At 47.3% G+C, this 27,315-nt stretch overlaps 1 protein-coding gene across 5 annotated transcripts in view; it reads right to left on the reverse strand.

Moving 5' to 3' along the window:
- PLEC (plectin) overlaps positions 1 to 27,315 on the reverse strand; it is a 1,447,724-nt gene that overhangs the window by 911,816 nt on the left and 508,593 nt on the right. For all 5 annotated transcript variants that reach the window (XM_069621862.1, XM_069621861.1, XM_069621869.1 and 2 more), the window contains one exon: positions 116 to 305. In XM_069621862.1, coding sequence (XP_069477963.1) covers positions 116 to 305 — 190 coding nt within the window. The remainder of the gene's footprint in view (positions 1 to 115; positions 306 to 27,315) is intronic.

Here is a 27,315-nt window from a genome sequence, read left to right on the forward strand (position 1 = left end):
CCACTAATAAATACATAGATTACAAACACATTAGTACAACATCACAACTCCCGCAGACAAATTCTTCATTCAGCAGACGCTGTGCTTATGTTGCCTTTCAATGATGGCGCCCTACCTGCAATCCGGATCACAGCCCTCTCGGCCGCGTCCAGGACGATCCCGCTGCCAGAGGCGGACTTGGACCGCTTCGTCCGCTGGTTCTTGGATAAGTTCCAGGGCAGCGTGTCGCCCGGACCGGGCGATCCGCTGCTGCCGCTGTCGTTCTCCTCCTCCATCCTCACCTTCTTCTCCAGGGCCTTCACCTCCTGCAGAAAGAAGCAGACACCTGGGTAAGGAGGAGCAAATCATGGCACTCAGGAGGGAGATTCTGCAGCATAAGGAAGGAGAATTGAATTTATCCACTGGATTGTACTGAAGAAAGAAAGCTAATAATGTGTCAGTTGTCTTTTAATTATTTATTTTCCTAACTATCGAGGGTGATCATTCCCGTCACAAATACTGTAAACTGGCACACTATGCAACATCAGAGCACTGCATTACGACCAGCTGCAATGCCGTCAAGGTTACTCATTAGGCAACATTACAGCATAGCATTATAACCAGCTGCCGTGCTGTCAAGGTTACTCACTATGCAACATCAGAGCACTGCATTACGACCAGCTGCAATGCCGTCAAGGTTACTCATTATGCAACATTACAGCATAGCATTATAACCAGCTGCCGTGCTGTCAAGGTTATTCACTATGCAACATCAGAGCATGCATTCCGACCAGATGCAGTGCTGTCAAGGTTACTCACTATGCAAAACCAGAGCACTGCATTCTGACCAGCTGCAGTGCCGTCAAGGTTACTCACTATGCAACATTACAGCACAGCATTCTAACCAGCTGCAAAGCCATCAGGGTTACTCATTATGCAACATCAGAGAACTGCATTCTGACCAGCTGCAGGGTCGTCAAGGTTACTCACTATGCAACATCAGAGCACTGCATTCTGACCAGCTGCAGTGCCATCAAGGTTACTCACAATGCAACTACAGAGCACTGCATTCTGACCAGCTGCAGTGCTGCCAAGGTTAATCATTATGCAACATCAGATCACTGCATTCTGACCAGCTGCAGTGCTGTCAAAGTTACTCACTATGCAGCATTACAGCACAGCATTCGAAACAGCTGCAGTGCCATCAGGGTTACTTATTATGCAACATCAGAGCACTGCATTCCGACCAGCTGCAATGCGTCAAGGTTACTCACTATGCAACATTACAGCATAGCATTCTAACCAGCTGCAGTGCCGTCAAGATTACTCACTATGCAACATCAGAGCACTGCATTCCGACCAGCTGCAGTGCTGTCATGGTTACTCACTATGCAAAATCAGAGCACTGCATTCCGACCAGCTGCAGTGCCGTCAAGGTTACTCACTATGCAACATTAGAGCACAACATTCTAACCAGCTGCAGTGCCATCAAGGTTACTCATTATGCAACTCCAGAGCACTGCATTCTGACCAGCTGCAGTGTGTCAAGGTTACTCACTATGCAACATTACAGCACAACATTCTAACCAGCTGCAGTGCCATCTAGGTTACTCACTATGCAACATCAGAGCACTGCATTTCGACCAGCTGCAGTGCCGTCAAGGCTACTCACTATGCAACATCATAGCACTGCATTGCGACTAGCTGCAGTACCATCAAGGTTACTCACTATGCAACATCATAGCACTGCATTCCAACCAGCTGCAGTGCTGTCAATGTTACTCACTATGCAACATCATAGCACTGCATTCTGACCAGCTGCAGTGCGTCAAGGTTACTCACTATGCAACATTAGAGCACCGCGTTCTAACCAGCTGCAGTGCCATCAAGGGTACTCATTGTGCAACATCATAGCACTGCATTCTGACCAGCTGCAGTGCTGTCAAGGTTAATCATTATGCAACATCAGAGCACTGCATTTTGACCATCTGCAGTGCTGTCAATGTTACTCATTATGTAACATCAGACCACTGCATTCTGACTGGCTGCAGTGCCGTCAGGATTAGTCATTACACAACATCAGACCACTGCATTCTGACTGGCTGTAGTTCCATCAAGGTTACTCATTATGCAACATCAGAGCACTGCATTCTGACCAGCTGCAGTTCTGTCAGGTTTACTCATTATGCAACATCAGAGCACTGCATTCTGACCAGCTGAGTGCCATCAAGGTTACTCATTATGCAACATAAGACCACTGCATTCTGACTGGCTGCAGTGCCATCAAGGTTACTCATTATGCAACATCAGACCACTGCATTCTGACTGGCTGCAGTGCCATGAAGGTTACTCATTATGCAATATCAGAGCACTTCATTCTGAAGGGCTGCAGTGCCTTAAAGGTTACTCATTACCAATGTCAGACCACTGTATTCTAACCAGCTGTAGTACCGACAAGGTTACTCATTATGCAACATCATACCACTGTATTCTGAACAGCTTCTTTGCCATCAAGTGCAATCATTATGCACCATCAGACCTCTGCATTCTGACCAGCTGCAGTGCTGTCAAGGTTACTCATTATGCAACATCAGAGCACTGTATTGTGACCAGCTGCAGTGCCAATAAGTAGAGTACTCATTATGCCACATCGAAGCACTGCATTCTAACCAGTTGCAATGCTGTCAAGTTTGCTCATTATGCAGCATGAGAGAACTGCATCCTGCCTGGCTGCAGTGCCATCAAGGTAACTCACTATGTGGCTCTCCAGTTGTTCTGGACTTGAAGCCAGCATAGTCAGCGGCGAAGGATCATGAGAGTTTAGTCTAAAACATCTGGGTGGCCATATAATGAGTTATCATTTTATTTATTTATTTATTCATTGCATTTAATTACACGCCCAAACCCTTGGGTATGACGGCGTACAAATATCATATACAAAACATTTTGCATTGCTTCAGGATTTGGTTACAGTCAAACGTGGTTCTCTTACACATTGTGTATACACCTTATTCATACATATTACTCTTGAATTACCGGCAGGGTCATTTTGTTACATAGGGCCTCATTACACGGTAGGCGGTGAGCCATGGCGCTATTAGCGCCATGGCTCATGCCGGTAAAATACCGGCACCGCCTTGGTGGAAAGGGGATTTACCGCCCCATTCCAAGGTTGGAGGGGCGGTAAATCCCCCTTCCACCATTGCCCTTCCCCATTCCCATTTCTGCCCCATAGGGCTCTATGGGAATGGGGAAGGCACTAATTACGGCACCGCAATTTTGCGGTGCCGTAATTAGCTCCGAGGTCCCTTTGCGGGTTGGATTTTAACGCCTGCAAAAAGCAGGCGTTAAATCCCCCAACCCGCAAAGGGACCTCGTAGTAAGGCGGTAAGGATTTACCGGTACCGGTATTTTACCGGTACCGGTAAATCCTTACCGCCATCCGTGTAATGAGGCCCATAGTACAGTTGAGTATTTGGTTTATGGTTGGTGTTAGTATTTATTGAATAGCCACATTTTTAGCTGTTTCTTAAACTTCTGGAAGGAAATGTCGCGGGAAAGGTGGGTGGCGACCGAGTTCCAGGTGTGTGGCGCTGCTATGGGGAAGCTAAAATTGCCTGCTCTGGAGGTGGTGAAGCGTGGACCTGAGAGTTCTGGTTGTGTTTTTGCGGGGCTGTGTTGAACATGCAATCATGAGTGATGGGGAGTGTTTTGTAGATGATTCTCGCGTGTACTGGTAGCCAGTGGCCGTCTCTCCTATGTTGGGTGTTAAATCATCTTCTATTTATACCTAATGCTGCTCTAAGGGCTTAGTTTTGCAGGAGTTGAAGTTTGGTTAGGTTTTTGTTTGGAGCTACCTAGCAATCACACATTGCACCAGTCTAGTTTAGTGAGGATGAGGGCTCTGGCTAGTGTTAATCAGTTATTAGTGGAGAGGAGGGGTCTGCTGAGTGTTATAAGCTTAGCTGTGTAGGCCGTGGAGGAGGCTAATGCGCTGATATGGTTAACCATAGTGAGGTTGGAGTCGAGGTGAACTCCTAAGGTTTTGACTTTGTGTGAAATAGGGATGGGGGAGCCATCTATTAGGAGGGAGGTGGAGTCCGGAGGGAGTTTGCTGAGTCTTGTTGGGGAGCCTACTCTAGAATCTCTGTTTTTTTCTCAGTTGAGGCAGAGATTGTTGTTCGCCATCCAGTTTTGGATCAGGGAATAGATTTTGTTTATGCAAATTGTGTCTTGTTCGAGGTTGCCTGATATGGAGATAAGAATTTACGTATCGTCCGCTAAATTTGTATAAATTACACCCATGATGTCTAAAGCTGCGAAGAGTAGCTTTGTGTAAGCATCGTATAATGTGGGGGAGAGACAGGAGCCCTATGGTACTCCCAGTGGTACGGGGATGGTGTTGGCTGCTTCTTCTCCTAGTGCAACTCTTTAGGTACGGTCTGAGAGGAAGGATTTTATCCAGTGTGTTGCTTTCTTAGAGAAATGGAAATTGGTTGCTAGAGTGAGGCATAGTTTGTCATGGTCGACTAAGTCGAACGCAGCGGAGGGATCTAACAGTAATAGGATACCTAGACTGCCAGAGTCCCTAATGGAATCCATCTGGTTCTTAAGGTCTAGAAGAGCAGTCACTGTACTGTGGCTGGGTTGGAATCCATATTGTCTGTCTCCTAGTAGGTGGTTCTGTTCTAGGTGGGGTTGCACTTGGGCGTATGCTATTTTATCAATAATGTTGAGGAGGAATGGGACTGTTGTTATTGGCCTGTAATTTGTGGGTATTGTTGGGTCTAGTGAGGTTTTTTTAAGTAGGGGTGTGACCCAAGCTGCCTTGATGGATGCTGGTATTTCACAGGATTTTAATGATTCATTCACAAAGTTAGTGATGGTGGGTGATAAAATGTTGGCACAATCTTTAACTACTTTGGGAGACTACCATGCACGCACACAGTAGAACTGAAGTCTGTCCCACTTTCGAGGTGAAGTGTGTCCATGGGGTGATGTTCACATCTGCGGGACGGCCACCCTGGAATGGAGCTTCTGCCCGATGTTGTACAAAATACACCTTAAACTTTAAATTCTGTATAAAGTTAAACAGATAGTTTATGGAGTGCTGGTTACTCGCATACAGCTGCCGGAACTGTCTTTGCTTCTGAGTTGGCAAATGTTCAGGGTAATATATCCTGGCTGATTTTGGTCACTCACACTGGTTGAATCTCAAGCTTCAGCAGTCATGTGCTTTATCACAACCCCCAACCTGTGCCTGCTCAAAGTACTTTATTTGGTATGCAGTGTTTATATCGAATATTTTATATAGAGAGAACATATATTGAATATTTTATATCAAAACATTTTACGGTGAATGCATTTAGGGGTGGGGTAAAGAGTTAAATATTTTTGGGAAACGGTGGGTGTGGGTTTTTAGGGGTCGGAAATGGAGGATTAGGGGAACCCCCCAAAAAAAACATGTGCTTTAACTATACTATTTTTCGTTATAAAAGTTTCGATATATAATCATTCTTTATATAATAGCTTAATGTAAAGACATGTAACCCTCAATTTATGCTTTGATCAAGAGAAAGTAGGAGCTGTTTTAGGAAATTCAAATACCTGTCAGACAACCATAAATGACCCTGAGAGAGCAACCGATTTTTTAACCCCTTTGATAGACAACAATTTAGGATTGACGAGGGGATCTTGAGGACACCTGGATGAGATGTTCTTACCCGGCAATTGATCTTCCCACGACTCCACATAGATCTTAAACAATACAGGGTTCAAGATCGAGCCATAGGGAACCCCAAAGGGATGGCATCTGACCTTGACCAATCCATCTCATTAGCTGGGATCATGCAGGCCGGTAGGAGGTGAACCAGCCGAGGACTGCGCTCCCAATGCAGATATGAGTGTGGAGACTACAGAAAATGGCATCCTATTGGTCGACTGCAGTAAATGCCACAGGGAGATCCAGTAAAATAAAAACCCCTTTATCTCCCTTCATTGAGGAGGACACACCCCACATCTCCGAACACCTGTCGGGCGGCTGCTAGTTGCAGAAGAGCGCTCCATAGCCAGAGTGAGAGCTCAGAGAAGGGAGTGGGAGTGAAGAGGATTGGCCCAGTGCTTCAGCGATAATGACAGATTATAGAAGATTTCCAAGACAGGGAGAATCAGTGATAGGTTGGAAGATGAGTCTTTTTTATCTAGCTTATCAATTTGTTTAAATGGGGAAACACTGGTATCACATGCCAATGATGAAATGGGCATATCATTCATTTTGTTATGTATTGTGACCTCGCTCCACCCCTCAGCCCCTTACCCTAACATATACCCTTACTCCCCTGCCCCCACCTATTATTTACTATACAGAAACTAAAATACCTCGCATTTTCGGTCAAATAAATTCGGTCATTTCGGTAATTTCGGTCATTTCTCCTTGTTTTGTTTGGTATTGGCTTATTTCTATGGTTACCATCTTCTGGGGGGATGTGGGGGTCGCAGCGCTCTGCTCGCTTTATAGAGCCTGAGCCGTATTTAGGTAGGACTCTGCGGGTAATGTCGAATGTCGAAGGCTTTCAATGAGATTCATTCTTAGCCGATTAAGGGATTCGAATGCCAGTAACATGTGGTCATACTGCTTGAGGCCAAGCATCAGTCTGGCCCACCTGTTCAGGACCAGGTGCACCTGCTTCAGAAGGGACCCAGGTGGACCCAGAGTTGCACTACTCGAGTTTGGTCAACACCAGTGCCCTGACTATCTGAATTTTGTGGTTCAGTTCAGGAATTCTTTTGGATGGTGTGCAGTGGAGGTGGGCGTTTTTAGTGAGTTCATGCACTTACTGATGCAAGCTCAGTTTCCAATCAAGTGTGATACATGATTTAAGTAGGATTGGCTCCTTGGGTAGTTGGACATGTGAAGGGTAAATCCACCTTACAAGCGCCCAGATACCTACGGGTAAGGCGAGCCATATAAATAAATAAACAAACAAACCTGGACTCTTCAGCCCTGAGTTTATGACACTGGTTTTCTCTGAATTAAAGCCGGGTTTGTTCTCTGGCATCCACTTGTGGATAGTAGAGGGGAAGGTGGAACTTGTCCTTTTTATCGGTTTGGAGATCACTCTCAAATATTGCGTGAATGCCGCTCAGGTAGACCAGGAGGGATTCTGTAAAGGTATGGATCATGCCAGATAGTCCCAGGAATAGGGACGAACCACAATCAAGGGGTGGGATTTTGGAGGGGAACCTGAGTGGTTCTGTAATGGGGAAGGATTTCAACTATTTAATATCATGGCCTCTGATCTTTGGCTTTGGTTGCAGTCCATCCAGGAGGATTATATGCTCTAGCATGGCATCAGTGGCAGATAGCTCTTGCAGGGGGAGCACTGCATCTTGCTCTACCATGGCATCAGTGGCAGATAGCACTGCATCTTGCTCTATCATGGCATCAGTGGCAAACAGCTCTTGCAGGATGCGGACTGCATCTTGCTCTACCATGGCACAAGTGGCAGATAGCTCTTGCATGATGCGCACTGCATCTTGCTCTACCATGGCATAAGTGGCAGATAGCTCTTGCAGGATGCGCACTGCATCTTGCTCTACCATGGCATACGTGGCAGATAGCTCTTGCAGGATGAACACTGCATCTTGCTCTACCATGGCATATGTGGCAGATAGCTCTTGCAGGATGTGCACTGCATCTTGCTCTACCATGGCATAAGTGGCAGATAGCTCTTGCAGGACGAACTTGCACCTTGCTCTACCATGGCATTAGTGGCAGATAGCTCTTGCAGGATGGGCACTGCATCTTGCTCTACCATGGCATCAGTGGCAGATAGCACTGCATCTTGCTCTATCATGGCATCAGTGGCAAACAGCTCTTGCAGGATGCGGACTGCATCTTGCTCCACCATGGCACAAGTGGCAGATAGCTCTTGCAGGATGAACACTGCATCTTGCTCTACCATGGCATACGTGGCAGATAGCTCTTGCAGGATGTGCACTGCATCTTGCTCTACCATGGCATAAGTGGCAGATAGCTCTTGCAGGATGAACACTGCATCTTGCTCTACCATGGCATACGTGGCAGATAGCTCTTGCAGGATGTGCACTGCATCTTGCTCTACCATGGCATAAGTGGCAGATAGCTCTTGCAGGACGAACTTGCACCTTGCTCTACCATGGCATTAGTGGCAGATAGCTCTTTCAGGATGGGCACTGCATCTTGCTCTACCATGGCATCAGTGGCAGATAGCACTGCATCTTGCTCTATCATGGCATCAGTGGCAAACAGCTCTTGCAGGATGCGGACTGCATCTTGCTCTACCATGGCACAAGTGGCAGATAGCTCTTGCAGGATGAACACTGCATCTTGCTCTACCATGGCATACATGGCAGATAGCTCTTGCAGGATGTGCACTGCATCTTGCTCTACCATGGCACAAGTGGCAGATAGCTCTTGCAGGATGAACACTGCATCTTGCTCTACCATGGCATACGTGGCAGATAGCTCTTGCAGGATGTGCACTGCATCTTGCTCTACCATGGCATAAGTGGCAGATAGCTCTTGCAGGATTGGCACTGCATCTTGCTCTACCATAGGATACGGGGCAGATAGTTCTTGCAGGATGTGCACTGCATCTTGCACAACCGTTGAATAAGTGGCAGACAGTTCTTTCAGGATGAGCACTGCATCTTGCTCTACCATGGCATTAGTGGCAGAAAGCTCTTGGAGGATGTACACTGCATCTTGCTCTACCATGGCATCAGTGGCAGATAGCTCTTGCAGGATGCGCACTGCATCTTGCTCTACCATGGCATCAGTAGCTGATAGCTCTTGCAGGATGTGCACTGCATCTTGCTCTACCATGGCATAAGTGGCAGATAGCTCTTGCATGATGCACACTGCATCTTGCTCTACCATGGCATAAGTGGCAGATAGCTCTTGCATGATGCGCACTGCATCTTGCTCTACCATGGCATAAGTGGCAGATAGCTCTTGCAGGATGCGCACTGCATCTTGCTCTACCATGGCATACGTGGCAGATAGCTCTTGCAGGATGAGCATTGCATCTTGCTCTACCATAGCATTAATGGCAGATAGCTCTTGCAGGATGCGCACTGCATCTTGCTCTACCATGGCATAAGTGGCAGATAGCTCTTGCAGGATGCGCACTGCATCTTGCTCTATCATGGCATCAGTGGCAAACAGCTCTTGCAGGATGCGGACTGCATCTTGCTCTACCATGGCACAAGTGGCAGATAGCTCTTGCAGGATGAACACTGCATCTTGCTCTACCATGGCATACGTGGCAGATAGCTCTTGCAGGATGTGCACTGCATCTTGCTCTACCATGGCATAAGTGGCAGATAGCTCTTGCAGGATGAACACTGCATCTTGCTCTACCATGGCATACGTGGCAGATAGCTCTTGCAGGATGTGCACTGCATCTTGCTCTACCATGGCATAAGTGGCAGATAGCTCTTGCAGGACGAACTTGCACCTTGCTCTACCATGGCATTAGTGGCAGATAGCTCTTTCAGGATGGGCACTGCATCTTGCTCTACCATGGCATCAGTGGCAGATAGCACTGCATCTTGCTCTATCATGGCATCAGTGGCAAACAGCTCTTGCAGGATGCGGACTGCATCTTGCTCTACCATGGCACAAGTGGCAGATAGCTCTTGCAGGATGAACACTGCATCTTGCTCTACCATGGCATACATGGCAGATAGCTCTTGCAGGATGTGCACTGCATCTTGCTCTACCATGGCACAAGTGGCAGATAGCTCTTGCAGGATGAACACTGCATCTTGCTCTACCATGGCATACGTGGCAGATAGCTCTTGCAGGATGTGCACTGCATCTTGCTCTACCATGGCATAAGTGGCAGATAGCTCTTGCAGGATTGGCACTGCATCTTGCTCTACCATAGGATACGGGGCAGATAGTTCTTGCAGGATGTGCACTGCATCTTGCACAACCGTTGAATAAGTGGCAGACAGTTCTTTCAGGATGAGCACTGCATCTTGCTCTACCATGGCATTAGTGGCAGAAAGCTCTTGGAGGATGTGCACTGCATCTTGCTCTACCATGGCATCAGTGGCAGATAGCTCTTGCAGGATGCGCACTGCATCTTGCTCTACCATGGCATCAGTAGCTGATAGCTCTTGCAGGATGTGCACTGCATCTTGCTCTACCATGGCATAAGTGGCAGATAGCTCTTGCATGATGCACACTGCATCTTGCTCTACCATGGCATAAGTGGCAGATAGCTCTTGCATGATGCGCACTGCATCTTGCTCTACCATGGCATAAGTGGCAGATAGCTCTTGCAGGATGCGCACTGCATCTTGCTCTACCATGGCATACGTGGCAGATAGCTCTTGCAGGATGAGCATTGCATCTTGCTCTACCATAGCATTAATGGCAGATAGCTCTTGCAGGATGCGCACTGCATCTTGCTCTACCATGGCATAAGTGGCAGATAGCTCTTGCAGGATGCGCACTGCATCTTGCTCTATCATGGCATCAGTGGCAAACAGCTCTTGCAGGATGCGGACTGCATCTTGCTCTACCATGGCACAAGTGGCAGATAGCTCTTGCAGGATGAACACTGCATCTTGCTCTACCATGGCATACGTGGCAGATAGCTCTTGCAGGATGTGCACTGCATCTTGCTCTACCATGGCATAAGTGGCAGATAGCTCTTGCAGGATTGGCACTGCATCTTGCTCTACCATAGGATACGTGGCAGATAGCTCTTGCAGGATGTGCACTGCATCTTGCACAACCGTTGAATAAGTGGCAGACAGTTCTTTCAGGATGAGCACTGCATCTTGCTCTACCATGGCATTAGTGGCAGAAAGCTCTTGGAGGATGTGCACTGCATCTTGCTCTACCATGGCATCAGTGGCAGATAGCTCTTGCAGGATGCGCACTGCATCTTGCTCTACCATGGCATCAGTGGCTGATAGCTCTTGTAGGATGTGCACTGCATCTTGCTCTACCATGGAATAAGTGGCAGATAGCTCTTGCAGGATGCGCACTGCATCTTGCTCTACCATGGCATAAGTGGCAGATAGCTCTTGCATGATGCGCACTGCATCTTGCTCTACCATGGCATAAGTGGCAGATAGCTCTTGCAGGATGCGCACTGCATCTTGCTCTACCATGGCATACGTGGCAGATAGCTCTTGCAGGATGAGCATTGCATCTTGCTCTACCATGGCATTAATGGCAGATAGCTCTTGCAGGGTGTGCACTGCATCTTGCTCTACCATGGCATAAGTGGCAGATAGCTCTTGCAGGAGGAGCACTGCATCCTTGGGTGCAAGCCGGATAATAATCCATTGAGGACAGGCGAAGCACCGGAGTCACCAATTGTTAAGCAACAATATTATTGAAGACATACAGATTTATTATGTATGCCTTCAATAATATTATGACACGCAGAAGCAATGCTGGCGTCCTTCCAGAGATGCTCTCCATCGTCTTGTGCTGGGTGTCCTGAAGAAGGCTTGGAGGGCCACATTAATTTCTGAACTGATGCATGACACAGTCTGCCCCTCCCCTCAGCCCACGAGCCAGAAACACAATGTGCCGACCTGTTTAGTGTAACACTCGCCACACTGTTACTAACCCCACGTTAACACAGGGTATATATAGTAGGTTTACTATACCCTCGAAATAGGTTATATAGTACAGCCGTCCCCAGTGGCTGTCGTGACGCATTACTAAATGTTGTGCAATTTATATGTTAAATGTATGATACGTGCCTGTGATACTGCAATCTTTTACCTGTTTTGAATAAATATGTTTTATAAAATATTTTCTGACCATGTGCATTGCCGAATAATCCCATACAATAATTTCCGTAGCTGTAATCCATCCACTCATGTGTGGAAGGGTGGGGTAGCCTGTGCCCAATTGTTCTTTGTTTACATAAATCATTCTCTCACGAGACAGGCCCCCCCGTTAACAAAAAAGAGGGAATTACCCAGCTTTATTAAACACAAGGGATGTCATACACTTATAGAGGAGGTCCCAAATATGGCCTGCACTCCAGCCAGTCATGTCGAAATGCCAGAAGCATACTCGCCAAGATATGTGACAAATAAGGAGCAAATGAATCAACAGAGATCCATGGTGGGGCTCTGTCCAGTACCCATCAGAGGGACATGTATACCTATTGAAGCACCCATAACCAGACAACCGTGGGCTGCAAGGTATCCACTGAGACAACCATACCAGCAGATGACACAATACGAAGACTACTTACAGACTGTCCACGAAGAGGCCCACAGAGCCTTAATGGAAGGCAATTGGTGACGATATAAGAGCCTAGACGTGATGTACAGACAACCATAAAACAACAAGCAAAAGAAAGTACACAAGGACGAACTGGAAAAGAATAATGATGTGACAAACGTATAAGACGATACCACGTTGCAGCACAAAGAACGTACCCAGGATCGAATCGTGCAACTGACTGAATGCATGTAAATAGGCTTGGAACGCAAGAAGCTAAGTAAACGACACTGCTTGCAATGCTTAGTACAAGCTTAGAGCGGCATGCACCAATTATATTTCTACCTCAAAGAAGCACGCTATTTTGTAAAGCAGAACTAAGCCCAGGCTGCAAGGAGGCCAGCAAGGACGAGATTCATATTCCAGCTAAAGCCAGAAGGGAAGAGCGGAATTGAAACTCAGCAAGAAGTAGCTCATGCTTGGGAATTCGAGGTCAACTTCAGGAAGGGAGGAGAGAGGCTACTCTGAAGACTCAAAACGTCAGAGCATGACTGCCAGCCAGTAAAGGTCGAGATAAGAGGCCCCATGCAGGTGGCTGGGCTGAACAAAGAATCAAATATACGAAAAGAAGCAAAATGAAGCAGATTCACGGTGAAGAACAGACACGTGACCAGCCAAGGGCAAAGAGGTACCAACGTCTGATGTCACCCAGAACCCGAGGATGCCATAACTTTTCCTGATAAAAACTACAGTTTCGAGGCCATCCTCAGCCAACTAATTGACACATAGCCCTAAAGGTATGGATTGATGGAAGGGAGGCAGGGTGAATCTTGGGGCACTCCGCATTTGGGTGTCTATTCTGCATGCTGCTAATTAAAGTGGAGATTTATGTCTAGGGGTGTAACCCACCCAATCACAATGGACCAAATAATCTAGGATCCTATAGCTCGTAGAACCAATAAGACGTTGTAGTTGTAGTGACATCTATCACGAGTGATGTATTGGGATGGGTGTAGACGCCCACCCGATAAGAGTTATCCAATCCGCATGCTCTGTTACCATATACAGATATAGCACCTATACTTCAGTTACCTTTCCGACCAATAGAAATTACATGACAAACTTATGAATTTTGCACGTCAAATGATGATGAATTTTGCCCATAAACGTTGCTGTCTGAATGAAAAAGTTGGGAGTTGAAGCGAGACAGGCGATCGCATCAGTGATGATTACCTTTTGTTTCCCCATTTTTTGTACTTGTCATTAAACATACTTCCCTTTGCCAAACCATTGAGTTGTCCTTATTGAAGTGTGTCGGAGTAAGTGAATCCTGCACCCTAACCTCCTCAAGGTGCAGCTATCTTGTCTTATAGGTACTAGAGGGTGGGTTCTGACCTATGGGCCCGTCTTAGGATGCTCTGCCCTCCTGTACACACTCCACCCTTGTCGGAACCCTGATTGCTTAAGCTTTTTGCTAGGTTCCTGTAGATGTGCTGTAGTTATGCGTGCCAATTGTTTTGCCAGGAATGGCAGATTTTCAATTGGCCTGCAATTCTTGGCTGTCTGTTAAACAGCTTTGCGGGGATGGGGATAATATCGGTACTTGGTATTTCATGGTATATACCGGGCAGGGTAAACAGAATGTGGGTTGGTCTTTCTTTGTGTTGACCATGTTCACAATCTCTTGCTCTGACATGGGTCGGACATTATCCACAGTGGTTGAGGATTTTGTCTGTTTAGGCCCTGTTTTCTCTGTTCCCAGTTTTAGCTAGAGGGGCTAGAACAAAGTAACATCCGTGCTGTGCTTCCGGTACGGGGACACCTTTGTATTGATTTGGCCAGATATGGGAGCTCTTTAGACTTTGCAAAAAGGACTCTTGTTTTATTTTGAGATTCCAAACGTCTGCATCTGCAATAGTTTTTGTTTCACTCTCTTAATTGCTGTATGACAACCCTGAGCATGTTTAAGGCATGATTCTGTGTGACTGCCCATTTGGTCCTAGATATTAGACCTCTCTAATTGTTTCTGCAAGCTCAAAGATATATCATTTGCTAGCCGCATGCTCTCAGCTTTAGTGTTTTCCAGTATGGTGGGACGGTATACACGCATTTCATCGAAGTACTTTTCATCGTGGGACTTTTCATCGCCACTTTTTCATCGACCAAAACTCTTTTTCTTGAAAAATATTTTTGGGGGGTGTTTTTTTGGGGTTGGGGTTTGATTATATAAGTAAGGGGGGGTCTGGGTGGGGGAACCCCCCCCAGAAAAAGAAAAAAAGAAAAAATAGTTTTGGTCGATGAAAAAGTGGCGATGAAAAGTCCCACGATGAAAAGTACTTCGATGAAATAACGTAGAACCGGTGGGACTAGGGAACCAGCAACTCTTTTCTAGTTCTGGGGCTACGGAGAAGGATTTGTGGGCACCCTGAGGCCAGGTCTTGCAAAGGGCTTTCCATAGTGTTCCCTGTTAATGTTCCTCAGCTGTCTCCACGCCCTTCTGTAGCCAAGGAAGAAACAATCATGAAAATGAGTTCAAACAGGGCAGCATTGGCATGACATTTTTGAGACTGGATTCCCTTTGTTACCAGGGCAGTAGAGAAACCAGTATGACAGTGTGCTTTTGTGGGGCAAGGCTGGCAGAGGCTTCTTTAAACAGGCATCACAATGTTAATGTAGACACCAGCATGGCAATGTGCTTATTTGGGGGTACCAGTGGCATGGCAATGTAACATATGGCATTGACGATATGTGAGTAGCTGTGGCAGTTTGAAACTGGCTTGGCAATGTGGATATTGGGCTGGCAATGTTTCATTGCTCATTGAAATCAACGTTGGCATATTTCAGATGCCATCATGTGTCCATACACTGCTCCTGGCAGGCTGGCACATTAGCAGCGTCCTGGAGTATGTGATCGCCACCTTAAATTTATTAAGAGCCCCTTGAATTATTGGGGCAACGCTCTGATCAACTTCAGAAGCAACACAAGCTTTTCAGTCTATTCCAGTTTAAAACATATATTTCTATTTAATTTCATCTTCAATATTTTGTATTTTGTGTGAGCAACCCAAGTAATCACCAAATGATCGCAGAACCTCTTATTAGTATAAACATTTCTTTTGTACAAAACAAGGGCACAGAGTAGATGTGTAGGGAACGGGTGGGTGCTGCGCCTAAACAAAATCAAACTAAGGGCCTCATTCTGAGGTTGGCGGTAAGGGGTTAATGGCGCCTGTAAGGGTGCTGGTGCCGTTAATCCTTACCGCCGCATTACGAGGTCCTTTAGCTGGTCCCGATAAGGGCGGCTGGTTTTAGCCGCTAAAGGACCAGAGAGCTAACAACGGGCCCATTATTAGCTCCTTCCCCATTCCCAGTGAGCCCTATGGGGGCCCGAATGGGAATGGGGATGGGTATTTTGAATGAGGAATTACCGGGTCCTCCAAGGTTGGAATGGCCCGGTAATTCCTCATTCAAGGAACCCGGACCCGGTATGCGGTATTGGGGTAGCCATGGCGCTAATAGCACCATGGCTACCTCCAACCTCGAAATGACCCCCTAAGTCATTTAGCCCAGAAATATCAGATAACGTATAATGAAAATCACTGTTAAAACAACAGATACACAAAGCTATTTTGGAGGGTAGGGTGGCGGGTCGTCACCACCTTCCTCTGGCAGTTATGTATTCACTGTTTTGTAGCCTTTCCTCCGCGTTGGTTTTGTGCTATGGCTGTGGGCATCTGCTGTGCATGAATTGGCGACATCCCATCTGCATCGCTAGCTGTCACCTTCTGGGATGTGTCATGAAGGCGCAATATTCGGATTATTTAACTCTTACTTGGAGAACGCATGCACAGAGGCCATGCGGTACCCCATGCACCCTCTCCTAGCCCGATGCTGTAGAGCAGGGGGTCTGCAACTTCTTGAGCCCAGCCCTGTGTCCTGAGTGAGGCTCAACAAATTATTCCACATTGCCCGCAGAAAAATCGGCCATGTTAGGTCAGTCACCAGCAGTCTGCACCAGGTCACTGCCTTTGAGGTCTTGGGTGTCCTTTGGGTCGTAGCCCGTAGGACGCAAAAAAACCAAAAGATGGACTTCGCGGAAGGCCGTGAAGGCCGCCCCCTATTAGGTCGGTCTTATACTCTTCCTTTCCCTGTCCATTTCTAGGGGCACTCTAAGGGAAATGGCACCCTCCTTCCCACTGCTGTCGCTTCTGTCTGCTCTCCAGGCTGCTTCCCCGGATCCCGACGTATTGTGCGTCACGCACTGTGACACAGGCCCTCATTAGACGTTTTCCAGTATCCTGGCGGTAATTTTGCCAGGATACTGGCAAACAGTAATACCGTCACTGGTGCCTGATTTGCCTGAATTACCGGCAGATTACAGTTGCCAGTAAGGGCATGGACTCCATGGCGGGATTGCCGGTATTGCCGGCACCGGTTATCCCGCTGCCCGTAATAGCAGCTGTTTTTTGCCCCTGGCTGGAGGTAAATCAGCCCCCCACTGGCAAACTTGTAGTTTCCGAGTCCGGAAACGTGACGGTAAACAGAATCACCAGCATGTTAATTCCAGACCAGCAAACTTCTAATGAGGGTCAAAGTCTACGTTGTGTCGGATTCTAGGGAAATCGGCCTGCAGGCGGCAATCAGTTATTTGCAGTCATCCAGGGCGCATGGCAAGGCTGCTCCTTGCCACCCAGCTGCACTGCTTTGTAACCCATGTGATTTAACCAGGGTTACTGGCAGTCTTCAGGTTTTGCTAATAGTCACAGTGGGCTGGTTCTGCCTGTTATGAATGTATGAATGTGCATTTATATTGTGCTGCCAGATATAAAAAGATGCAATCCCTGGGGTAAACGATCCTGTGCGAACACGTCCTGTGGCGTTACCGAGGTCCATGATCGTGCCATGTCACCTGCACCTCTCTTTTGATCTTGCTGAAATGACATGATGCCTCCACTTGCGGGTTACCCTCCCAGCTCTGTGCTAAAGCGCCCATCCCATCCTGACTCAAAACATAAGCACGGATGTCTTTTAGCACTTTTTAGTTTTAGCTATTAGGCGGCGCTTCCGTGACACATATAAGCCGAAACTATTGCATTATTGTACAGCTATTGAGAAATGGCATATGAGGTGGGACACAAAGCTTGCAGGTGTTGTTTGGTGATTTGCCCACCCATTGATTGCCCCGTTGATTGCCCCATGCCATGTTAGTCTCTATGGCTATTCCCACCCGCTTCCTGCCCCTTCACACCCAAAACACCTCCTCATGGGAACTCTTTGAGCTCGCTTTAATCAAGCCTGTACGATCAAACTTTGCACTTGAAGTGACTGCCAGTGTTTTTTCATAGCAGTCTTCTGAGAGTTATTGACTTAATTGGGACTGTAAATGTGCTACTGGTGTAATAAAAATGTCATTAACCAGGTGTGCCTTCAGCCACTCAATTTATAAGCACTCTGTGGGTCCTTCACTGAAGTCCTGTTAAAAACAACTATTCGCAAAGCCAACAGTTTTGGCTTCTGTAGATGTATTAGGCATTTGACAAAGTACTGGCACCTTTTTGCAGCTGCTGCCATAAATGGCCAGTTAATACCACTACGCCAGTGCCAGGCGACTGCTTTTCCCACGAGCGTGCTGTTGGCATTACCAATGCTCTTTTCCATTCTCATTTATCTGCACAGCTCCATAAAAAGGGCACCCGGGCGCAGCAATTACACTGCTCATTTCATATTTCCATCACATTTCCAACTGAAATTAATTTCCACGGCATCTCCTTTCATAGTTCATTAATTGCTCGCGCTTTGGTGACATCGACATCGAAGCATTTATGTTCCCATAACTGATTTCCTGTGCATGATTAGCCCCAGTGCAGTCACTGCGACACACTGCAGAGCTGGGTTGCATGTCTGCCCGGGACGCTGTCAGAGGCGCAGACCACTACTTGAGTTGGGGCTCGGCAGCAAGTGCTTTGGAGAATGCTGGCATACTGTCAGCACTCCATGCAATAGTACTGTATACACTATCAGGAATGCCACTCTATTTGTTGTGTTTTGCTGTGACTGGGAGACACTGCCTCGGATTTCATGGTGTGTGTTTCTACACAGAGGGAGTCCCTGGAAGCATGGTGACCTTTCCCAAAACACATGCAAGTGTAATTGTGTAATTGTTTATTTATACAGCGCTTATACACAGGTGGAGTACTTCAAAGCGCTTCAAGGCGGTAAGGGAACAAGGGAATACAGTAATCATTCTGTTTGTTGGCACGGTAAGGTGGCGGGATGACCTCCCACTTTTAGCTGGAGGTCATCCCGCCACCTCACCAGCACATTTGTAGTTGGCCGGTGCAGAAACATGCTCTAATACGGATGCCAACGCAGCCCCTGGGATAAGGGGCACTGCTGCCAGTATCATGGCTGGAGACGGGCCCTTGGTTGGGTCAGAGGTAGGGATGTAATGGTATAACGATATACCGTTAAAGATACCGTGAACCACTTAATTGAACAATAATAACCGTCACATTGTTTATACCGGTATACCGTTCATAACGTTAAGTGTGCTTTTCAATCTGATTTGGAAAGGCTGCAGTAAGCAAGTGCTGCGCAGTCTTGGTCTTGCACTGTTGGATGTGCTGTCTGCTAAGTAGTTTCAGTTGGAGCAGTTTTTAGTGCCATTCCATAGACCACACGTGCCTGACACAAAATCAATATGTTACCAATAGGAAGAATAGATACAGTGCCAAGAAGGAAAAGTGTTTACTTTGGGGTGGCGGCTTTGGGGTTTATATATTTATAATGGATAATGTTCTCTAAACATATGGCAATGGGGGATTTCCCTGGTTCTATCATTAAATTTACATATAATAAGTCACACTGTGAAATTCACTCATCTGTCGGTATTCCCTGCTGCCATACCAAAGGGTAACATGTCCATGATTACTGAACACCTTTTGGCCTGCAAGTAAACTAAAGGCTGTAACGTAAAGAGTGAGTGAGAGTGAGAGTGTGTGTGTGTGTGTGTGTACAAGCGTATTCTACCATCAGCCTCCATTGATCTGTGGCATGCAGGTTATCAGGATGGCAACATGTCCATCTTCACCAGTAGCCAGTGGGGGAGCAAAAAGCCTAAATGACCACTTAAGAAAAGTTATTCAGTTTGCCTTGCCAGTTGCAGCAGCCCTCCCCCCTCTCCACACGTGTGTTTGTGTTTGGTGGAAGCAAGGCATTTCAGTGGAAAGTATGTTGAAAAGCCCAATTCTGGCCCTAGGTGCTGGTTTTGTTTGTGATGATAAATCTGCCAATTTATGACCTTTTAGAAAATATTTGTTAAGATTAATTAACTCCACCTGCTATACCGTTGATGTTGATCTTTAATAATAAAATGATCCCATAATTCTGTTTATGAAAGTGAGGTCTGCTAATGGTATCCTACTTTCAGAATGTTTCTTGCCAAAGCAAGCATGTACCCTGCTGCAACCACCTCCTGGTGGCCCCAACAGCTGCCCTGCAGTGGCAGCCGAGGAGTTTCAAATGTCACATGTGCATTCCTGAACACAAAGGTGTCGTTTTACCATCTGTGCCTCTGGTTCATTGTTCAAAACATACTAATTGTGGACCCCCTCACAGGAAGCCTATCTTCGATCCTCCAGATGAGGTGGGTGTTGTGACCCAAATTCCATACAAATAATCAATGATACCAATAATGACTCCTAGACATTGACTAGGTCTTCTTTTAATGTCTCACCCTAACTGACTTGCAGCTCTCACCAGCCCTGCAGTACCCATTCCATTCTCCAGTGTTCCCTTGCCCACATTCCATGTTCTACTCAGCCACAACAGTGGGTTGACACCTCTAAGGAACAGGGGCCATCTCCGGGAGGCCCCCAGGGAACGGGCACTTCAAAAATAGTGCTGTCTTCACAACGACCACCTTACAACAACCAGGGTGAGGATTCCTGGATACCTTTCTATGTAAGCAGATAGAGGAAGTGAGTGGAGTTAGAGTAGCCCAGAGAAGTTAAGTGAACAGTGTGATCGCATAATCTTAGATATCGCTAAGGCTCCAAAATGTGCTCCACTCACCCCACATCCTGCAGACAAAGCACTCTGGGTCTGACATCAACAGGCAAAGGACACTTGGTACAGCAGTCTGGATTGGACCTTTAACCACAGGCTTGCTCTGGACAAAACTGATGTTGCATGTTACACATGTTTGGTAGCGGGGGGTCTCCCATTAATTGATTCTTATTTGATGACTTCGAAGAAGAATTAACTGGAGCCTGATTGGGAGTACAGGCTACTCAGATGTCTTCTGCAAGAAAGGAGAAGGCCGGCGTGCCAAGGAAGAGGGAAGCTCTGCTCCTATTAATTCCAAGAGTCTACTTGAGATGAACCACACACTAAACAAGGCCAACTGCAACTGAAGCACTGGTATCCAGGACCGTGCTTACTGGAGGTGGTAGAGCCTTGCATGTGTTCTCTACAAACCTTCCTGGTTGTGAAGGGATGAAGAAAGAATTAACCTTGCTCCTGGGACCTTGAAGGTGGTCTCCCAGCAACCACTGAACCAACGAAGAATCCTGTAGCTTTCTTTGCATCTCTGAATCACTTTGATGCTAGTTTGAGCCACTTCAATGGCGTCTGAGATTTTACTGGGAACCACCTAAGTCATCCCAGACCTTAACACTCAACAGCCACTGCATCTCTGAGTTTCATCTAACACAGAAGCAGAAGTTCTGCCGCCACGTCATCTGAGACTTTCTGTATTCCTCAACTTGACACCACCTGCCTGGGTACCAGCTTCTTTAAGCCCCAAGCTGTCACCAGAGCAGTACCACAACACTGTGTTGAGCCATTCAACTCCACTTGCTGAGGAACACAAGTTTCTGCTTCTCTGCATCCAAGGCCGCCAAATCTTCCAGAACCGCTGACTTGATGCTGCCTGCTATCTCCCAGTATCTTCAGCCCACAAACTATCCCTGCTGCCAAACAGAACAACATTGTTGGGAGCCATCGCTGCCTTTCCCTGACTCGAACCTAGCTCGGCACCAAAAGTACCCAGATTCCTGAATCCACGCCAAAAAGCTTGATGCTGCTAAGTCCCAAACAAAAGACTATAAGGTATTTGAAGAGGACCTCTGCCTCTGGCCCAACTTAAAGGAACCTTTAGGCACCCCTTCTCTACATTTTGAAGGATATATGCACTAATGTTGTCATTTTGCAGCTTAGATCTTTGCCTGAGCGCCCGTGTCTACCAACCGAGAGTGCCCTTTTACTTTAAAGTTTACATTCGCTGTGTGTTTCACCTTATGGAATCAGCCAGTAGTGTGTTTACTAGATGTGTGCATTTCTGTTAGTATAAATAAATATCTATTTATAAAACCTGCTTGAATATTCTTTTATTTTGGTACTATTGTTGTTTGGATTGCTTCTGTACCAGCTCAAACACCCCCCTGACTAGTATAGCCCGCCCTCAGCCCACATTACAAAAATCTGCAAAGGAGTGCGATGAGTCCAATGGAGTCACCCTGGATTCCCCGGTGATAACTTCCTCCCATGCGGCCAGGGGACGGCAGCTGCCACCCAATGCTGACCCTGGGGATGGCTATGTGAGGGAGGATCACATGGGAGGAGAAAGCCACAGGAGAGATGTCATGGCTTCATTAGATGAGGCGGGTATCCACGATTTTTCCATGAGGAAGTCCCCATGATACCCGATACCCTAATGGCGTATTGCCATGCATCTGTTCCTCCCCATAGGGAAAATAAAGAGACCTTTTTCAACACCCTTTAGGCCAAACTCGCAGCCATAACCGGAAAAGTAAAAGCTTCAATAGAACCTTTTTCAGTTCTAGTTTTCCTCCATGTAGAACGGATCTTCCTATGCACCAGAAACCATCAATGGACTTCAATTCTCACAACCACCTAAGTACTGCGACAAGGAGGATGAAGGAATTGATGCAGAGCAGCAGGAGCATCAAGTGTGACGAGCATACTATTTTTTAGGTGAAAATACCTGTGCGCTGCCCATTTTAAAATGGTAACCGGACTATGAGAGGGTGCTCAGGGGAAGACGTGGCATTTCCATTGAAGGCGGAGAGAAGCTGGAGGCACGAGCTGGTGTGCAGAATCTGGAGGCATGAGTCGATGTGCGGAAGCTGGCGGTGCAAGCCAGTGTGGCAGAGCAATGAAGATTAACAGCCAAGAAGGAAAGTAACGTGGTGTGAGCAAGGTGTGCCGTGGAGATGCCAGGAACCGCAAGAGGATTCCTGGCCGCCCGGCAGTCAAGAAAAGCAACATTTTCATTACTGGGAGCAGGAACAGAGCCACAACAGAAACTGGAGAGACATCAGAGTATCCTGGAGTGGGAAACAAGTGGCAAAGGTACGCCGCGCAAGCGCGAGGGAGTTTGAAACTGCTACATAGAACCAGTGAGTCAGCCCGAGCAGTGTGGGGACCCTGGAGTGTTTCAGCGACTGCACCTGAAAGAGCTTGACCATTAAGCCATTACAATAAGTGAAATAATAAGAGTACTGGTGACTTAAAATGGCGAGTGCTAACCCAAGCCCCAATAAGAAGTGAATGCAAATGTGGGGAGAACATTTAAAAGAACTGTGAAACAAGTAGATGTACCAAGCTAAGAAATGTACATGCTACTTAAGTGTGAAGAGGAACTGTAATATATGAGAAGTCCTGGCAAGCTTATACCAGGCAGTTGAAAGTACAAGAAGAGAGGTCCTGGCAGGGGAGTATAGAAGGCAGTTGTAAGTGCAAGATAAGTCCTGGCAGGAGAGTACACCAGGCAGTTGTGAGTGCAAGTGAAGTCCTGGCAGAAGATTACACCAGATAGTCGGAAGTGCATAAAATGCCCTGGCAGGGCAGTATGCCAGGTAAATTGCATATCCAGTGATAATGTCACTGGGGAAATGGCCGCCACCAACGGTGGCAGCATTTACCTTAAAATGCACCCTCCAGAAAATCAAACACCTTCCCCAAATACTCTAGGATTGGAGGTAATAAGATATATAATTATTCCCCTCCGAGAATATCTGTAGAAAGAATTTTAGGTGTCAGGGGAAAAAAGTCACCTACCTGGTGACTTTTTCCCGGCAACATAATCACATGGAACTGTGAATTGCAAACCAACAAGGAGTTGTCTCGGGAGAATAGCTCAGGGGCAATGTGCTCACCTTGGAAGCAAGACGACATGGAGCACTACAGGCTCGATCCCCGGGTCCGCGCTTAGAAACCTCTGGGTATTAAGCGCATTATAAATAACCTATCATATCATAAGGAGCCTCAAGCAGAAACTGTGTTTGTTAAATAGAGAAGAAACTTTAGTTTAAAAAGAATTTACAAAGCTGAACAGTATTTATCTAACAGGATTGTTGTTGGCTAATTAAAACACAGAGGACCTCATTACAAGTATGGAGGTAGCCACGCCCTCAACAAGGGCATGGCTGCCTCCATATTGGGTTCCAGTACTGGGTTCCTTCAATGAGGACTTACCGGGCCATTCCAACCTTGGAGGACCCGGTAAGCCCTCATTGGAAAAACCCATCCCCATTCCCATTGAGCCCCCATAGGGCTCAATGGGAATAGGGAGGGAGCCCGTTATTAGCTCCCTGGTCCCCTGGCAGGACCCGGCAAGGATGTCTGGTTTTACCAGACATCCTTACCGGGTCCCGCAAGGGAACCTCTTAATAGGGCGTCCCGTAATGAAGGGTGCCGGTCCCGTACCGGCACCCTTCATTACGGGAGAGCGAGCCTCGTAATGAGGCTCAGCGAACTGTTAGACCCAGAGTCATTTGTGATATCAGTGAAGGATCCAGGGGAAGGTATTCACCCTCGGGAACTAAGGTCTTTTCCATTCTGGAGAACATTTACTTTGGAGCTGTGAAATTTTTTATTTAAGAACACGTTTTGCAAATACCAGGTTAATGACATTTCCCTTGTCACTTTATTACTTTGTATTAGTGTGAGGGTCAGGATATAACGTTTCAACACAAGGACGGCTTTTGATTTATGCCATCCTGACCAAGACAGATCCTTAGCTTTTTGTTTTTAGGTAGGGGAAACTCCTCTTTAGAATAGAGTCAAAGAGGCATTTTCCCAACCCATTTTCACTTGAATAAAAGTCTTCAACCAAAACATGACGACTTTATGTCCGGCTTTCATTCCTGACCCCTCACGGGACTGGCTGTGCCCGTTTCGCCCTTGTGATTGGCACTACTGCTGTTTTAGCAGTAGTGTGGGGCTGAGTAGTCGGTTTAGTCACTACTCATCCCTGTACTCCTGCAGAGCAGTTGTCATTTGGTCACACATTCCCTGGTGTGTAAATCCCTGTACTCCTGCAGAGCAGTAGTCATTTGGTCACACATTCCCTGGTGTGTAAGTCCCTGCACTCCTGCAGAGCAGTAGTAGTTCGGTCACAAGGTGTGTAAGTCCCTGTACTGCTGCAGAGCAGTAGTAATTTCATCACACATTCCCTGGTGTGTAAGTCCCTGTACTCCTGCAGAGCAGTAGTCGTTTAGTCACACATTCCCTGGTGTGTAAGTCCCTGCACTCCTGCATAGCAGTAGTCATTTGTTCACATATTCCCTGGTGTGTAAGTCCCTGCACTCCTGCAGAGCAGTAGTCATGTCCTTTGGTCACACATTCCCTGGTGTGTAAGTCCCTGTACTCCTGCAGAGCAGTAGTCATTTGGTCACACATTCCCTGGTGTGTAAGTCCCTGCACTCCTGCAGAGCAGTAGTAGTTCGGTCACAAGGTGTGTAAATCCCTGTACTGCTGCAGAGCAGTAGTAATTTCATCACACATTCCCTGGTGTGTAAGTCCCTGCACTCCTGCAGAGCAGTAGTCGTTTGGTCACACATTCCTTGGTGTGTAAGTCCCTGCACTCCTGCAGAGCAGTAGTCATTTGGTCACACATTCCCTGGTGTGTAAGTCCCTGCACTGCTGCAGAGCAGTAGTCATTTGGTCACACATTCCCTGGTGTGTAAGTCCCTGCACTCCTGCATAGCAGTAGTCATTTGGTCACACATTCCCTGGTGTGTAAGTCCCTGCACTCCTGCAGAGCAGTAGTCATTTGGTCACACATTCCCTGGTGTGTAGGTCCCTGTACTCCTGCAGAGCAGTAGTCATTTGGTCACACATTCCCTGGTGTGTAAGTCCCTGCACTCCTGCAGAGCAGTAGTCATGTCCTTTGGTCACACATTCCCTGGTGTGTAAGTCCCTGTACTCCTGCAGAGCAGTAGTCATTTGGTCACACATTCCCTGGTGTGTAGGTCCCTGTACTCCTGCAGAGCAGTAGTCATTTGGTCACACATTCCCTGGTGTGTAAGTCCCTGCACTGCTGCAGAGCAGTAATCATTTGGTCACACATTCCCTTGTGTGTAGGTCCCTGCACTCCTGCAGAGCAGTAGTCATTTGGTCACACATTCCCTGGTGTGTAAGTCCCTGTACTGCCGCAGAGCAGTAGTCATTTGGTCACACATTCCCTGGTGTGTAAGTCCCTGCACTCCTGCAGAGCAGTAGTCATGTCATTTGGTCACAGATTCCCTGGTGTGTAAGTCCCTGTACTGCTGCAGAGCAGTAGTCATTTGGTCACACATTCCCTGGTATGTAAGTCCCTGTACTGCTGCAGAGCAGTAGTCATTTGGTCACACATTCCCTGGTGTGTACGTTCCTGCACTCCTGCAGAGCAGTAGTCATTTGGTCACACATTCCCTGGTGTGTAAGTCCCTGTACTGCCGCAGAGCAGTAGTCATTTGGTCATACATTCCCTGGTGTGTAAGTCCCTGCACTCCTGCAGAGCAGTAGTCATGTCATCTGGTCACACATTCCCTGGTGTGTAAGTCCCTGTACTCCTGCAGAGCAGTAGTCAATTGGTCACACATTCCCTGGTGTGTAAGTCCCTGCACTCCTGCAGAGCAGTAGTCATGTCATTTGGTCACACATTCCCTGGTTTGTAAGTCCCTGTACTGCTACAGAGCAGTAGTCATTTGGTCACACATTCCCTGGTGTGTAAGTCCCTGCACTCCTGCAGAGCAGTAGTCATTTGGTCACACATTCCCTGGTGTGTAAGTCCCTGCACTGCTGCAGAGCAGTAGTCATTTGCTCACACATTCCCTGGTGTGTAAGTCCCTGCACTGCTGCAGAGCAGTAGTCATTTGGTCACACATTCCCTGGTGTGTAAGTCCCTGCACTGCTGCAGAGCAGTAGTCATTTGGTCACACATTCCCCGGTGTGTAGGTCCCCGCACTCCTGCAGAGCAGTAGTCATTTGGTCACACATTCCCCGGTGTGTAAGTCCCTGCACTCCTGCAGAGCAGTAATCATTTGGTCACACATTCCCCGGTGTGTAGGTCCCCGCACTCCTGCAGAGCAGTAGTCATTTGGTCACACATTCCCCGGTGTGTAAGTCCCCGCACTGCTGCAGAGCAGTAGTCATTTGGTCACACATTCCCTGGTGTGTAAGTCCCTGCACTCCTGCAGAGCAGTAGTCATTTGGTCACACATTCCCTGGTGTGTAAGTCCCTGCACTCCTGCAGAGCAGTAGTCATTTGGTCACACATTCCCTGGTGTGTACGTCCCTGCACTCCTGCAGAGCAGTAGTCATTTGGTCACACATTCCCTTGTGTGTAAGCCCCCGCACTGCTGTAGAGCAGTAGTCATTTGGTCACACATTCCCTGGTGTGTAGGTCCCCGCACTCCTGCAGAGCAGTAGTCATTTGGTCACACATTCCCTGGTGTGTAAGTCCCTGCACTGCTGCAGAGCAATAGTCATTTGGTCACACATTCCCTGGTGTGTAAGTCCCTGTACTGCCGCAGAGCAGTAGTCATTTGGTCACACATTCCCTGGTGTGTAAGTCCCTGCACTCCTGCAGAGCAGTAGTCATGTCATTTGGTCACACATTCCCTGGTGTGTAAGTCCCTGTACTCCTGCAGAGCAGTAGTCATTTGGTCACACATTCCCTGGTGTGTAAGTCCCTGTACTGCTGCAGAGCAGTAGTCATTTGGTCACACATTCCCTGGTGTGTAAGTCCCTGCACTCCTGCAGAGCAGTAGTCATTTGGTCACACATTCCCTGGTGTGTAA

The sequence above is a fragment of the Ambystoma mexicanum genome, chromosome 5q (assembly GCF_040938575.1).
Source record: "Ambystoma mexicanum isolate Mex_15411 chromosome 5q, UKY_AmexF1_1, whole genome shotgun sequence".
NCBI classification, from domain to species: Eukaryota; Metazoa; Chordata; class Amphibia; order Caudata; family Ambystomatidae; genus Ambystoma; species Ambystoma mexicanum.